The sequence below is a fragment of the Saimiri boliviensis genome, chromosome 14 (genome assembly GCF_048565385.1).
Source record: "Saimiri boliviensis isolate mSaiBol1 chromosome 14, mSaiBol1.pri, whole genome shotgun sequence".
NCBI classification, from domain to species: domain Eukaryota; kingdom Metazoa; phylum Chordata; class Mammalia; order Primates; family Cebidae; genus Saimiri; species Saimiri boliviensis.
In genome coordinates this window covers 31,703,334-31,719,759 of record NC_133462.1, presented here as the reverse complement: position 1 = coordinate 31,719,759, position 16,426 = coordinate 31,703,334, and the positions used below count along the sequence as shown (strand labels likewise).

The window sequence follows — 16,426 nt, the reverse complement described above, 5'->3', positions numbered from 1 at the left end:
ATCTCTGGTGATTATAAACCACTTGAAAACTCACGGGCTTAGAGCAATAAGAGTTTACGCTTGCTAACGAGTCTGTGAGACAGCTGGCTGGTTCTTCTGGAGGTGGAAGGGATCACTCTTGGTACACGAGCTGCTGTGGATCAGGTCGGCAGCTTTGCTCATCCTGGCTCAGTTCATTCGCAAGTTTGGGGCTTCACTAGCTTCAGGCTGATCTAGGATGGCCTCGGCTGTGACACCTGGACTTTTCCCCATGTGATTTTCTGCCTCCAGAAGGCATCCTATTGTTCACATGGCAGAGACTGGGTTCTGAAAAACTGTGAGGAGGCTGCAATGTCTGTGGACAGTGTCTCTGCACTGTTTCAAAGTTCAAGCAGCCTTGGATCTATTAGAGTTATTATATCATCATTTTCACCACATTGTATTGGCCAAAGAAAGTCAAAAGTCCAGCACAGACTCACAGGGGTGTAAAACATAATCCATCTCTTAATGGGAGTTGCTGAAAAATTACTATGCAGAGGGTGTAAATACAAGGAGAAGTGAAGAACTGGAGGGGTCAGGATTTTGTGAAGTGTCCAGGTTGTTTTTTAAATTTGCAAGCTGATAAGTTAGATTGTTACTGTTTCATGCATTCTAATAGAAGACACAAGACTCCTGGGTCAGAGACAAAGGGTAGTTGATTATTCATGGCACAACAGGCAACATGTACTTCTTGTTGGTTTGTATCCTTCTTCTGAGTCAATCTAAATTCCATGAGGGACACTGATGGGCCTCTATAGCAGCCTGCTCATGCACTACACTACATGGCAGACAATGGGCACGAGGCTTAGGGAATCTGCTTAATAGCAGCGGAAACAAGCCTGACATTAATCCAGGGGGAGTCACTGCCTTATCTCTCCAGGTTGTTCTCTGCAAACACAACTCTGAGACATGGCTCAAGTGAGAACATCACGGTCTTGCACTGGTGGGATACCCAGCAAGCATGCTCAGGGCTGATGAAGGGGTGCCTCTTCCAACACAGGGATATTTTTGAAGTGAACTTATCACAACGGAGATGAATAAAGCGAACATTTACTGGGCACTCACCATATGCCTGAAAAAACGCCATGTCCCAGTGCCAGGATATATGTTGTCTACTTTAATTTTAATAACCCTGTGAGGTTATGATTATTTTTTCCCTAATGCAGATGATGAACTGAGGGTCAGAGAGATTAGGGAGCTGGACAGAGGTCAACCAGTTAATAAGTGAGCTAGGAGTGGTGGAGCAGAGATTCTATCCTGGTTTATCTGGCCCCAAAGCAGACTGTCATCACTGTTAATGAATATTTGACAGGTGGGACCTAGAGGAGGGCAATAGGTTGACCAAGGGCACAAAGAGCATAAGAGGCAGAGCTAAGACTTGAATGCAGGTCTCTTGACTCCCAGCCATGGGTCTTCATCTCCTAATACCAACAGCTTCTGCTCCCATCTAAGTCTGGTCCTTGTTGGCAATGGGTTCCTGGGGCAGAGGACCAGGAGGCTGGTTGTCGGGAGTCCATCCTGATGTCTGGGGCTGGGGAGGGGCACCAAGAATGCAGGGTCTGGCTCTAGCTGTCTTCCCTTCTCTGGCCAGGACAAGTGGCAGCGCCTGGCCTCAGAGGGCAGCAGTCGTCTGGACATGTTTGAGCACATCAGCCTCATGACCTTGGACAGTCTGCAGAAATGCATCTTCAGCTTTGACAGCCATTGTCAGGAGTGAGTTCCTTCCCAGGGCCTGGGATGGGAGTCCATGGACCAAAGGGAGTGAGCTGGGGAGGGAGGAATGAGCAAAGTAACCAGAAGTTCCTTTTGAGAGGATTTGTATCATAGCGGGGCTTTGAAGGTCAAGAAAGCAATAAAGTGTTGTCTTTCCAGATGGGTAGAAATGTTTCAGTAACAGCAAGAAGGTTAGGATGAGCCAAGCATGTGCAACACTCAGGAGAAATGAGGTTGTGGAAGTAGACAGAGTTAGATATTTAGGACACTGAAAATCAGGAACAGTGGTATGAAGTTTACCAAGAGATTTCCAGAGAGCTTTTGTAGTTTCAGCCGATGATGGAACTACAAAGTAAGAGCTGAGCTGTGTGGGACACTGACAGCCCAACACCACACCTGGCTAATTTCTGTATGTTTAGTAGAGAGGGGGTTCGCCATGTTGGTCAGGCTGGTCTTGAACTCCTGACCTCAGGTAATCTGCCTGCCTTGGCTTCCCAAAGTGCTGGGATGACAGGGTGGAAGGTGGGGGGAAGACAGAGAGAGAGACAGAGAGAGAGTTGGTTATGGTGGGGCTGGAGCAGGGATGAATTGGAAGGGGACGAAGTCTGAGTTGTGTGGACAGTGTTGGAAAATGATCAGTACTGGACACTGTCTGGGAGACAGAGGAGAGAAACGTGGTGCCCAGCCTATGCTCTGGGTGCCTGGGTGCATGAAGACAGCTCTCAGAAAAGGGTGCAGGGAGGGAAGAGTCTAGAGAGTCAATCTTATGACTGATACCCACTATGTGTATCTCTAGGATGATCTGCTTCTAGATATTGAGTTTCCTGATAGGTGGTAGCTTCTGGCTGCTGGAGGCGGGAGTTGCAAAAGCTTTGCATATGTTCAACTGTTGCCTCCCTTTCCATCCTCGGCCTGCAGGAGGTCCAGTGAATATATTGCCACCATCTTGGAGCTCAGTGGCCTTGTAGAAAAAAGGACCCAGCATCTCCTCCAGCACATGGACTTCCTGTATTATCTCACCCACGATGGGCGGCGCTTCCGCAGGGCCTGCCGCCTGGTGCACGACTTCACAGACGCCGTCATCCAGGAGCGGCGCCGCACCCTCCCCACTCAGGATATTGATGACTTCCTCAAGGACAAGGCCAAGTCCAAGACTCTAGACTTCATTGATGTGCTTCTGCTGAGCAAGGTGGGTTTCTCTACGATCTGAATTAAAGTGATAGAATGGAGCTTGATGTCAAATGTCAGATGAAATAAATTGGACTTGATCCAAAGGGCACTGGGAACCATGACGATGCTTGAGAAAGGGAAGGTCACAGATAGCTTTTAGAGATGACCCTGTTGAATGCAGCCTGCAGGGAACTGCTAATTCTGAAACTGTGAAGAGCCTAAGATTTTACTCAACGTACAAGTTACTAAGTTACACACACACACACACACACACAGAGAGAGAGAGAGAGAGAAAGAGACACAGAGACAGAGACAGAGTGAGCGAGAGATAGAGAGAGAACGCTTTGTTCTGGAGTATAAACTACTCCTCTCCAGTGAGATGGCAATTTCTATAGTTTTGTAACCCAAACATCTTCTGGAAAGATAAGATTCTCTGAGTTTGCCACTCTAGAATGTGAGCAAGTATCTTTCAAGCAATACATAATTTCTAAACTCCAAGGCAAATTGCCATTTAAACATCCTTACCCTAGGTTGCCAGTATCTTTCTTTCTGAAAGTCTGCATTATGCAGAAATATGAAAGTGTTCAAGAGCCATCAATTCCTGCTGCCAGGGACCAAAGAGGAGGCAAAGGGGCTGGGGGGAAGCCCTTGGAGTGGGAGCTCTAGTGACGGTGACCAGGAGAGATCTAGAAGTAAAGAGTGGGTTTGAGTTTCCGGAAGAAGATCGGATTGTCAGAGATTGTCTTAGATTAGACTCGGGGGTCTGAGAGATAGTAGTGTGTGTGTGTGTGTGTGTGTGTGTGTGTGTGTGTGTGTCTGTCTGTCTGTCTGTCTGTCTGTCTATCTTACTTTCTCTTCAGGATGAAGATGGGAAGCCATTGTCAGATGAGGATATAAGAGCAGAGGCTGACACCTTCATGTTTGCAGGTGAGGATCCCAGTGTGGGACTACAGTGGAGACAGAGGTTCCTCTGTCTCAGGAACCTGGTGGGTGGACCGTGGATCACACCATTCTGCCCATCTTCCCCCCTCCATCCTCCTGAGGGTTTCAATATGTGGGCGCTGTCCACCCTCTGGTGCTGAAGCAGCCTGGAGACCCAAGCCTGCCTTGCTTCCCCTCAGGCCATGACACCACGGCCAGTGGCCTCTCCTGGGTCCTGTACAACCTCGCGAGGCACCCAGAATACCAGGAGCGCTGCCGGCAGGAGGTGCAGGAGCTTCTGAAGGACCGTGAGCCTAAAGAGATTGAGTGGTGAGTGCAGGTGCTGGTGGCTGTTCCTGAGCTCCTCATTGGCTCTGCTCCCCAAGTGGGGAGGGGAGGAGGAATTGTTTTTGTTGATTCTGCCACTATTGCTTAGTGGGTATAGGAACAGAGGACCACAGGCAGGGCTTGATACACAGCCCAACTGTCAGGGGAAAGGTTGCAGGACTTTAGGACTGAAAGAGCAGGAATGCTCAGAGAATTGGTGACAATATGTGAGGACAGATAATGCCACTTAGCGTATGTTCAGCAAATGAACTTCCCCTCCACTCTCTTTTCTCCCAGAAATATTTTTTTTCAAACGTCCTCACTTCTTGGCTGTTTGCTCAGGTGAGGAGGGGGGAAGTTGTTTTTGTCAATTCTTCCATTATTGCTTACTAGCACTAGGAGCAGAGCCCAGAGGCACAACCTGGTATCCAGCCTGGCTAACAGGGGAATGTTTTCAGGCTTTTGGGACAGAAAGACCTAGCCTGTTGAGAGATTTAGTGACAATATATGAAAGCAGATGGTGACAACTAGACACATTCAGTCAATGAATTTTCCTTTCACTCCTTTCTTTTGTCTGAATTATCATGTTTTTCAAGATCTTTACTTCCTCAATGTTTGCTCTTCTATTCCCTGTTTCCTGCCCTCCAGTCCAGTCCAAGGATTCATAAGAGAGACCTGGGGGTAAAAGTCATCTATCTTTTGTCTAGGACACCTGCATCATTCATCCACCCAGTCTTCATTCAGCAAACTCTTCCACATGCCTTTCCAATGCCACTTCGGTTCCCATCACCTTTCTGTGCTCTGGAGACCTGGAAAGAACCCTGCCCAGGGATGTGTTTTCCAGGTACTCCCAGCCTAGTGGGAACAGTCCCAGGGCAGGACATTCCCAGTTCACATGGGCAAGGACAGAGTTGAGAGCAAGAGAAACATGGCTGGCAGTATGGAAAGTGTTTCAAGCCAGGTGTGGTGGCTGGTGCCGGTGATACCAAGTACTAAGGAGGCTGAAGTGGGAGAGTCACTTGAGTTCAGGTTTAAGATGAACCTAGGGGCCAGGTGTGGTGGCTCACACCTGTAATCCTAGCACTTTGAAAGGCTAAGGTGGGCAGATCATGAGATCAAGAGATCAAGACCATCCTGGCCAACATGGTAAAATTCTGTCTCTACTAAAAATACAAAAATTACCTGGGTGTCGTGGTGTGCACCTGTAGTTCCAGCTACTCCGGAGGCTGAGGCAGGAGAACTGCTTGAACCTGGGAGGTGGAGGCTGCAGTCAGCGGAGATTGTGCCATTGCAATACAGCCTGGCAACTCAATAAGAGTGAGACTCCATTAGGGGAAAAAAAAAAAAAAAAAAAAAAAAAGATATACCTGGACAATATTGAAAGAACCCATCTTTAAAAAAGTAAAAAACCGAAATAATAAAGCACCTCAACTGAAACTGAGTGGTGATCAGTGGATGTTTGAATGCAGTAGTGCTCTAGGCCAAAGAGACAGCCTGGGCAAAGATACAGAAAGGAGGGGTGGGAGAGAGAGAGGAGGGAAAGAGAGAAGGATTTTGGGCATGGGGCGAAGGAGATGGTTATAAAGGGAGAAAGAAGTAAGAGGGAGGGAAAGTGAGCGAGAGCAAGATGAAGAGAGGAGGAGAGAGATAATGAGAGAGGAAGAAACTGAGTTATGATGATACAATAATAATGGAGGTGAAAGAAGGGTCTGGCTGTAGAAGACATGGGAAAACGGTAATGGCTTCCATTTCAACCCAAAGGCAACGGGGAGCCGTAACAAGTGGCTGAGCAGGGGAGGTATAGGTCAGATCTGGGCGTCAGAAAGATCTTTTTAGGGGTACTGTGGAGGGAGAACCAGCTGTAGAATGAAGTCCCAGAGAAGACATTCTGAGACCTGAGCCAGGCCAGAGGCTGGGGAGAGGAGGTAAAGGACTGGGCAGGTGTTTTGGAGGCAGTGTCCCCCTGTCCAAGCCTTTGCTCAGAACAGCAGTCCTAAAAGGTAGCAACACATTTTTATGCTTTTAAAAACCAAAACATCAAGCAACATTATGTACTTTTTAAAGAAACTGTCCAAAAAATGTATAAAAATGAGCTTCCTTAAGTCTCATCCTAGTGATTTCTACTATCAATGGTTTACTGTGTGTCCCTCCAGAAAATGGCCATCCTGATGTCTACTTTATATGAACACAGACTTTTTCTATACAAATAAGAGTGTATAACATAGACACAGTATTTTTTCCCAAGATGGTGGATCGGAGGCAGTGTCAGTGTGCCTCTCACACGTGGCAGGACAGAATAGTGTGTAGAGATTCACACTGTGGCCGGGCGCGGTGGCTCAAGCCTGTAATCCCAGCACTTTGGGAGGCCGAGCCGGGTGGATCACGAGGTCAAGAGATCGAGACCATCCTGGTCAACATGGTGAAACCCCGTCTCTACTAAAAATTAAAAAAAATCAGCTGGGCATGGTGGCGCGTGCCTGTAAACCCAGCTACTCAGGAAGCTGAGGCAGGAGAATTGCCTGAACCCAGGAGGCGGAGGTTGCGGTGAGCCGAGATCGCGCCATTGCACTCCAGCCTGGGTAACAAGAGCGAAACTCCGTCTCAAAAAAAAAAAAAAAAAAAAAGAGATTCACACTGTGGACTTTCTTTTCCCAAGAAAAAACACAGGGACTCAACAGGAAAACCAAAAGAATCTACAGATCCTTTGAAAGAAGCCCCAGGCTGCAGCCTACTGTGTGAGACAGGTGAAAAACTGTAAATCTCCAGAGTGTGAGAGGGGGAGAGACTGCCTCCAGCATGGGTACACATCTTTGCTGAGGAATCTGAATATCCAGGCCACAGGGGAAGGCCTTAACTCTACCCAGGGCTTGAACTGATTTAGGGAATGGTGAGAAATACCAAAGTAGAAGCAGCAGCAGGAAATGCCTTGCAGTCATTCCCAATCTCCAGCATGGACTGAGAGAAGCCATTCCTTATTGCATCTCACAGGGGTCTTTGGGGACATCAGACAACTAGCTCAGGCAGGGATCACAGGTTGAATGAAGTGCCCAACTGTATTTCTTGATATAACTCAAGTGGGGATGAACTCCCTTGACCAGAACCCAGGGGGCAAGCAGGAAGTGTGCTGCAGATGGGAGTGCAGGAGCTGGGTGCCTGGCCTTGGACAGGGACAAAAAGGCATGGCCTGAAAGCATTGCTATTTCTGCGGGAATGCTTATGGCCTGGGGCAGGTCTGAGTTCTGTGCACAGACTGCCTGAATCTAAATCCAGTGCTATGAGTGGAACACTGCAGGTGTGAGACCTGCCTTGTGCCAACTGCATGGGAGGTGGATGAGGCTTACTGCCACCTGCTACTTTCCACTCCCTTTGCAAACTCTTCTGTGAGGCAGAGACAGTTATATTAACCTCTGAAACATTACCTCGATGACCTGAGAACCACCCTCTGACTCTCACAAGGGCAAAAAACAAAAAACAAAACAAAACAAAAACAGTTTTCAAAAGAAAAAAAAAAAAAAAAACCTAAGAATATACTTAACCAAGGAGGTTAAAAGTCTGTACAAGGAGAACTACAAAACAGTGCTGGATGAAACCACAGATGACACAAACCAATGGAAACACATCCCATGTTCATGGATTGAAGGAATCAATAATGTGAAAATGATCATGCTGTACAAAGCAATCTACAGATTTAATGCAGTGCCTATTAAAACGCTTTATTTTTCACAGAACTAGGAAAAGCAATTCTAAAATTCATATGGAACCAAAAAAGAGCCTGTGTAGCTAAAGCAATATCAAGCAAAAAGAAAAAATCTGTAGGCATCACATTACCTGACTTCAAATTATATTACAAGGCTACAGTTACCAAAACAGCATGGTACTGGCATAAAAGCAGGCACTTAGACCAATGGGACAGAATAGAGGACCCAGAAATAAACACAAATACTTACAGCCAACTGATCTTTGACAGAGCATACAAAAACATAAACTGAGAAGAGGACACCTATTCAACAAATGGTGCTGGGAAAACTGGATAGCCACATGAAGAAAAATAAAACTGGATCCCCATCTCTCACCTTGTACAAAAATCAAAGACTTAACTCTAAGACATGAAACCATAAATATTCTATAAGATAACCTTGAAAAACTCCTCTGGACATTGGCCTAGGCAAAGAATTAATGACTAAGACCACAAAAAGCAAACACAACAAAAACAAAAATAAATCAGTGGGACTTAATGAAACTAAAAAGTTTCTGCTCAGCCTATATATATATATGCATATACATATATATACATGTATATGTGTATACATATATGTAATAGCAGAGTAAACAGACAACCTACAGAGTGGGGGAAAATATCTGTGAACTATGCATCTGACAAATGGCTAGTATCCAGAATCTACAAGGAATTCAAACAAATCAGCAAGAAAAAAACAGTTAATTCAATCAAAAAGTGGCTAGAGGACACCAATAGACAATTCTAAAAAGAAGATACGTGAACAGCCAGAAAACATATGAAAAAAATGCTGAACATCACTAATCATCAGGGAAATGCAAATTAAAACCACAATGAGACACCACCTTATTTCTAGAAGAATGGCCATAATTAAAAAGTTAAAAAACAATAGATGCTGGTGTGGATGTGGTAAAAAGTGAATGCTCATACACTGCCAGTGGGAATGTAAATTACACAACCTCTGTGGAAAGCAGTAAGGAGTTTCCTTAGAGAGCAAAAAGTAGATCTACCATTCCATCCAGCAATCTCACTACTAGGCCACCCAAAGGAAAAGAAGTCATTATATGAAAAAGACACATGCACACGCATGCTTGTAGTAGCACAATTCACATTTGTAAAGATATGGAACCAACCTAAGTGCCCATCAACCAATGAGTGCATAAAGAAAACGTGGCATAAATACACCATGGAACTACTCAGCCATAAAAAGGAATGAAATAATGTCTTTTGCAGCAACTTGGATGGGGCTGGAGGGCATTATTCTCAGTGAAGTAACTAAGGAATGGAAAACCAAATACCATATGTTTTTGAGTGATATAATGAGCTTTCGAGGCTCAGGGAGCGAGGCTGGGAGGTGGGTAAGAGAGAAAAGACTACATATTGGGAATAGGATACACTGCTCAGGTGATGGGTGCACTAAAATCTCAGAATTCACCACTATAGAATTTATCCATGTAACCAAACCACTTGTACCCCAAATGCTATTGAAATAAAAAGAAATAAAGTGACACAGATCTGCACATTAACAATATATCTTTCGAGATCTTTCTTTTTTCTTTTTCTTTTTGAGATGGGAGTCTAGCTCTGTTGCCTAGGCTGGAGTGCAGTGGCACGATCCAGCTCACTGCAACCTCTGCCTTGTTCAAGCGATTCTTCTGCTTCAGCCTCCTAAGTAGGTGGGATTACAGGGACCTGTCACCACGCCCAGCTAATTTTTATATTTTTAGTAGAGACGGGGTTCCACTGTGTTGGCCAGGCTGGTCGCGAACTCCTGACCTCATGATCCACCTGCCTCAGCCTCCCAAAGTGCTGGGATTACAAGCATGAGCCACCACACCCAGCCAAGATCTTTCCTTTTTCTCAAATTATAAGTTTTGGAAAATAAGTTTATTTTTACTTTTAATTCACAAATGTTAATTATATATATTTATGGGGTACAATGTGATGTTACATGTATACAATGTGGAATGATTAATTCCAGTAAACATACACATCATCTCACATACTCACCATATTTATGGTGAGAACACCTGAAATTTACTCTTAGCAATTTTGAATTATATTATTAACTATAGTCACCATCAATAGATCTCAAAACTTATTCCTCCTGTCTAACAGAAACTTGTACCCTTTGACCAACATCTTTCTGTTCTTTCTTCTTCCCTCCTCTGGTAATTACTATTCTGGTCTCTGTTTCTAAGATTTCTGTGTTAACTATTTCAGATCTCACAGGCAATTAAGGTTGCGTACTATTTGCCTTCTTGTGCCTGGCTCATTTCACTTAGCATAATGTCCTTCAGGTTCTTCCTTGTCACAAATGAAAGAATTTTATTCCGTTTTAAGGCTGAATAGCATTCGTTTTGTATATATGCCACATGGAAAATGAGTTTTGAATTACACAATGATGAGAATGGGTTCTTCTTGCACTCAATGAGTCATTACAGAGAAGACACGGGTTATCCTTGACATTCCTGCCACCCCACCTAATCCCCTCCCTTTCTCGAAGGGGGCCTGTGGAGATGCTGACTTGTCATCTATCTGTCTGTCTGTTTATCCATCTATCTACATATCTTTCTATCATCTATCTCTTTATATATTCCATATATTTTGTGCCCTATGGTATTGACACATATGGACATTTTAGAACATGTTTTTTCCACTCAACTGCGTGTCTAACAGCTATTTTTTCTGAGTGCTGAATGGCATTCCATGTTTTATTTGGACCATACCTTTTCTGAAGTCACTTGTGTAAATAATTCCAGTCATTGTAGATATGGCCAATTTACCTTCCAGAGTTTCTGTACTGATTCCAGCCCGTATTGTGTAGCAGGACTAATGATCCTTATTTTCTCCTTTTATGTAGCTGTATAGTATTCCATTGTGTGAATGTTGATCTAAATATCTCCCCATCCATGTATATTTGGCTTGTTTCATCCTTTTGCTAAATTAAACCTGTGCAATCGGCACATGTGACCATTGCTCATATATGTAAGCTCATATCTGCAGGACACATTCCCAAAAGCGCAATTGCTGAATCAAAGACAATTTGCATTCTACAATTGTAATAATCATTGCAAATCCATTCCTATATTAGCTGAGTTTGATGGCACAAGCTTTCCCACAAATTTGCCAATAGTATTATTATATCATTAAATTTTAAATTTTTGTCAATCTTCGTATTTCATCTTTTAATGAGCTTTTTTTTTTTGAGATGGAGTCTAACTCTGTCACCCAGGCTGGAGTGCAGTGGCTCGATCTCAGCTCACTGCAACCTCCACCTCGTGGGTTCAAGCAATTCTCCTGCCTCAGCCTCCTGAGTAGCTGGGATTACAGATGTGTGCCACCATGCTTGGCTATTTTTTTGTATTTTTAGTAGAGATGGGGTTTCACCATGTTGGTCACACTGGTCTTGAACTCCTGACCTCGTGATGTGCCCACCTTGGCCTCTCAAAGTGCTGGAATTACAGGCGTGAGCCACCGCGCCTGGGCTTAATGAGCATTTTCCTAAATAAAAGTGAGATAGAAAATCCTTTTCCTAAGTTGATAAGCCATTTATTTTTTTTCTATGGGAGTGGTCATCTTATATTTTTGGTTTTTCTTTGGGTTCTTTTTTCATATTTACTTATAAGAATGTGTTTTACAATTAATTTTTTTTTTCTGTCTTTTGTTGCAAAAGGTTGCCTTTTGACTTTTTGGGGAGTACCTTTGGTTAATTTTTATGAAGTTAAATTTGTCCACATTTTCTTTTGCAGTCACACTACCCATCTATTTCCAAGTTTTGTGAGGCTTCCTTCAGCACATGGTTAAGTTTTCACTTACTCACATGTCTGTCTCTGACTTTTTTAGTCTTTTGAATGGGTCTTTTTTTTTTTTTTTTTTATGATTACTGTGACTTACTTTTTTTCTTTATTCCTTATTTGAGATGGAGTCTAGCTATATTACCCAGGCTGGAGTGTGGTGGTGCCATCTCGGCCTACTGAAACCTCCGCCTCCCAGGTTCAAGCGATTCTCCTGCCACAGTCTCCTGAGAAGCTGGGATTACAGGCACCTGCCACCACGCCCAGCTAATTTTTGTATTTTTAGTAGAGACCAGGTTTCACCATGTTGATCAGGATGGTCTGGAACTCCTGACATCAAGTGATCCACCCACCTTGGCCTTCTAATACTGTGACTTTCCAACAGGTTTTATTTATTTATTTATATGTTTTTTAAAGATGGGTTTCCCCATGATGGCCAGGCTGGTCTTGAACTCCTGACCTCAGGTGATCCATCCACCTCGGCCTCCCAAAGTGCTAGGATTACACGCGTGAGCCACCGCGCCCAGCCTCCAACAGGTTTTAGTATCTGGTGGAATGACTTTTTTTGTTGTTGTTAAATCAACCCTTACAAACAATTGCTGCTATGGTAAAGTGTATCTTTTATTTGGATTTAGGGAAAATTATAACGAAATACAGAGATTTCATTTATCTTTTTAGGTTTAATCCAGGTATTTTATATTATTATGAATAGCATCTTTTATATCTTTTCAGTTGTTGGTTATTTCTACATGGTAAAACTAATGATTTATGCATATGAATTCTGTGCCCAATGAACAAAGTACATGCTAAAGACAGTGTTGTGTATCAAGGGAAAAAATACAGATAATTAAGTAAAAGCTCTTGGGACAACTGGAAAGCCTTCTGGAAAAAAGACAACTGAACCTGGTTTTCATGTCTTATGACAAGATAATGTTCAGATAAATCTTTTTTTTTCCCTAAAAGAGTCCTAAAAGCTGTTGCAGAAACCAGGAGAAAATTATTTCATAGTTCCAGAGTTGGCATAAACTTATTTTGATATAAGTCCCAGGGGCTATGAAAAAGTGATAAACTGTTAAATGAGAAAAGATAGAGGCCAGGTTCGGGGGCTCATGCTTGTAATCCCAGTACTTTGGGAGGCCAAGGCAGGCAGATTACTTGAGATCAGGAGTTCAAGACCAGCCTGACCAACATGGTGAAACCCTGTCTCTACTAAAAATATAAATATTAGCTGGGTGTGGTGGTGCATGCCTGTAGTCCCAGCTACTTGGGAGGCTGAGGTAGGAGAATCATTTGAACTGGGAGACAGAGATTGCAGTGAGCAGAGATTGCGCCACTGCACTCTAGCCTGGGGAATAGAGCAAGACTCTGTCTTAAAAAAAAAAAAAAAAAAAAAAGATACAGAATAGTGTGTGTAATAGATGGTGTGCTCCTATATAATTTTTTTAAATGCTAAAAATTAGGCCAGGAAGGATACATTAATAATAACCTGGGCAACATGTGGGGAGAGGCAGCAGGCATTCAGCCATAGGACTGGATTATGTTTTACGGTTTTCAAATTTTGAACCAGGTAAGTATAGACGGTATTAAAATTTTAAATAGCTACTGCAAAAGAAGAAACATTAAGCAACGACTTACTGGATCTTAAATGTTTATCAACGTTTTCCAGTGGGGTCTCGAGTGTTTTCTAAGCATAAAATCACTGTCTGCCAAAATGATACATTTACTCCCACATTTCAAATTGCATGACTTTTTTTTTCTTCCTTGCCTAACTGTACTTGCTGGTACCTCTAGTATCATGCTAAATAAGAGCAAAACATTGCATCTTGGTATTCTGTTTCCTCTTCATTTGCATTTGAGTTTGTTTTCTTGCCATAGACAGTATTTATTTTTATGCAAATTTGTTAATTTTTTACCGCGGGCTTCTGGGTGTTTTCCTCAGAGTATATATTTTTTAACTACGTGGCTAAATTTTCTCTGGTACTTTTCTAATTCTTTGCTTCTCTAATTGTTTTCTGCTTTTTAAAATTCTCAAATGTTTTATCCCCACGGAGTTTATTTTGTGATAGAAAAGGGCTCACTTGCAAACAGAGAAGCTGGAGAGTTGTGTCTTTGCTCCCTTCATAACGATTGGGGCTGGGGTGTTTCTTTAGGGACGACCTGGCCCAGCTGTCCTTCCTGACCATGTGCCTGAAGGAGAGCCTGCGTTTGCATCCCCCAGCTCCGTTCATCTCCCGACGCTGCGCCCAGGACATTGTTCTCCCAGATGGCCGAGTCATCCCCAAAGGTGCCCACAGCCTCAGGGGGACGAGTCCCCGCATAGGAGGACGGGCCCCTCAGACAGCCCTCATCCTGACTGCCCCCTTCTCTCCCACAGACATTATCTGCGTCATCAATATTATAGGAATCCATCACAACCCAAGTGTGTGGCCGGATCCTGAGGTGCTGCCTTCCCCATCCTCCCCCGACTCCCTGCTCTCTTTTTTCCTCAATTCCAAGGTTCTTAGGGGAGGGGTCAGGGTTTGATCAGGAAAATCACCTTGCCCCAACACACACACAACTGTCTCTCCAAGGCCGCCGATCCTGGGAGACCCCACCCAGCAAACCTTTTTGGTCTCACCTGCAGGTCTACGACCCCTTCCGCTTCGATCCAGAGAACAGCAAGGAGAGGTCACCTCTGGCTTTTATTCCCTTCTCCGCAGGGTCCAGGTAAGGGCCGCCTGTGTCTGGTATGTGGATGGGGTGATGGGTGCGGGGGTCAAAAAGGAGAATGTTGCAGGTGGTCCCAGTTCCAGGTCTCCTTCCCTCCATTCCTTCACAGTTTATGGCAAAACGTCCATAGTAGATCCTAGGGGTTCCGCGGAGTGCTCAGAATCCCCTCCTCCATCTGCTGCTCTGAGCTGGGAGCTGGAGTCTGGCCCAGGCTCCGGGAACGTGCAGCCCACACGGGGGTCCCAGGCACGCTCAGCCCCTTTCTATCTCTCCGGCCGATCTGGGTGCGGTTGGGGGTCCCGGACCAGGTTCCTGGCGTGATGGGGCCCAAATGCGGGTCGTGGGTGAAGTCACAGTCCCAACTCCCGCCCGCAGGAACTGCATCGGGCAGGCGTTCGCCATGGCGGAGATGAAGGCGGTTCTGGCGCTGACGCTGCTGCACTTCCGCTTCCGGCCGGATCACAGGGAGCCCCGCAGGAAGCCGGAGCTGATCATGCGCGCGGAGGGGGGGCTTTGGCTGCGTGTGGAGCCCCTGAATGCGGGCTTGCAATGACTCTCTGACCCATCCACCTGCCTGTGCAGCTTCTCCGGAATAAAACGCTTCGGTCACCTCTGCGTGGGCCTCGCTGACAGCCTTCAGGGGGCTCTTGGGGACTGGGAGGCCTCAGGGAAGGGGCCTAACCTCGGTGGGTTAGGTGCGGCCTGACAGCTGCGGATACTGGCTCTGCACAGGAGTTTTGTATCTGTGCTTAGTGCGCAAACCCGGAGAGGTGTGGCCTGAAAGCTGCAGATCCTGGCACCTCAGCGGAGGCTTATGGCCTGGGGCACGTTTGAGTTCTGAGCACAGACTGCCTGGAACTTAGCTAACCGCTGCTGGTGGAATGCTGTGGGTGCAAGACCTGTCTTGCCAAAAGTGTAGGAGCGGGGTGGGGCTTACTGCCACCTGCTACTCCCTATTCCCCATACAGACTCTTCTGTGAAGTGGAGGCAGCTGTGATCCTCCCTGGACCATTATCTCTGCAGCCAGTCTCTGATCCCCAGTGGGGCTACTGCTTTTGTCCCGATGTGGAGAGCCAGGGCACCCACTTGCCTGACTGAGCACTCTCACCTGGTATATTAACACATAGGACAGAAACTTTGGGGATCCCTATGGCCCCACCCACTGCCTGAGACACCAGAGCACCTCTCCTGGGTAACCTAAGACAGGCGCAAATTCCACTGCTACCACCACAGCTGCTGCTCTTTTGCAAGCGCCACCTCCTGGCTGTGGGCAAGTTGATGGAATCTATTATAGCATCTGCTTGCAAGCACAATTAACAGGAAGCAGGAAGGACAAAAATTGGGCGTGACCTCAGCTATCACCATTGCCTGCATCAACCTGGTTAATCAGGAAGTTCCGAGTGTGTCCACATGACCAGTTTGTTACTACCACACCTGGCATTTGAGAAAGCCAACACACTAAGGCTATTTATAACCGAGCAATCTCACAGAATCCACATCGCTCCCCTTCTTCCCCCACCAGAGCTGGTGCTGGTACCCACTGCTGGGAGTCTCGAGGATCTGTTACATCATTGGTCCCTTGCAGACATTCTCCAGCACCAGCATGGATTGTGGCCACCCCACTGGGTGGCTAGACCCAGAGGAGCTACTACCTTCATAGTAGGCTGGCCCTCAGGGACACCTAATCCTAGGGGAAAGGGGAGTGCACCATATCAACAGAGCACCCCATCGGATAAAATATTCAGATGGCAGACCTTGCATCCCAGAACTTTCTGCGTATGAAAAGTTTCTTTCACAGAGGCACAGGTGCTGTGCTGGGTTCAGTAGGGGAAAAGTCTGCAGACCTACTTCAACAGTCAGGCAGTTCTGGGGCCATGAAGGGCTTCTTCCCTGAGAGCTTGGCATGGCTATACGTGTAGACACTCCCTCTGGAATACTTCAGAGTGACTGCATCCTGTAAGAGCAGTACCCTCCAGGTTCAGGCTTGCATGAGGGGTAGAGCCGCAATCCCTCTCTACAGGGAATATCAGCATTC

General features: G+C 45.5%; 1 protein-coding gene and 1 long non-coding RNA gene across 4 annotated transcripts in view; one reads left to right on the top strand and one right to left on the bottom strand.

The window, feature by feature from the left end:
* Positions 1 to 15,006, top strand: part of CYP4F12 (cytochrome P450 family 4 subfamily F member 12) — an 18,845-nt gene extending 3,839 nt beyond the window's left edge. The window contains exons 5-12 of one of the 3 annotated variants that reach the window (XM_003942245.4): positions 1,610 to 1,731; positions 2,650 to 2,920; positions 3,762 to 3,828; positions 4,023 to 4,152; positions 13,833 to 13,966; positions 14,057 to 14,121; positions 14,306 to 14,388; positions 14,767 to 15,006. In XM_003942245.4, the coding sequence (XP_003942294.3) occupies positions 1,610 to 1,731; positions 2,650 to 2,920; positions 3,762 to 3,828; positions 4,023 to 4,152; positions 13,833 to 13,966; positions 14,057 to 14,121; positions 14,306 to 14,388; positions 14,767 to 14,944 (1,050 nt within the window). In that variant the 3' untranslated portion in view covers positions 14,945 to 15,006. Of the gene's footprint in view, positions 1 to 1,609; positions 1,732 to 2,649; positions 2,921 to 3,761; positions 3,829 to 4,022; positions 4,153 to 4,856; positions 14,122 to 14,305; positions 14,389 to 14,766 lie in introns of those variants that run through there. The other 2 variants (XM_074384468.1, XM_074384469.1) reach the window with 2 other exon arrangements.
* LOC141581019 (uncharacterized) overlaps positions 1 to 16,426 on the bottom strand; it is a 96,831-nt gene that overhangs the window by 12,737 nt on the left and 67,668 nt on the right. Inside the window, exon 3 of the long non-coding RNA XR_012513422.1 lies at positions 14,300 to 16,426. This is a non-coding gene — a long non-coding RNA (uncharacterized LOC141581019). The remainder of the gene's footprint in view (positions 1 to 14,299) is intronic.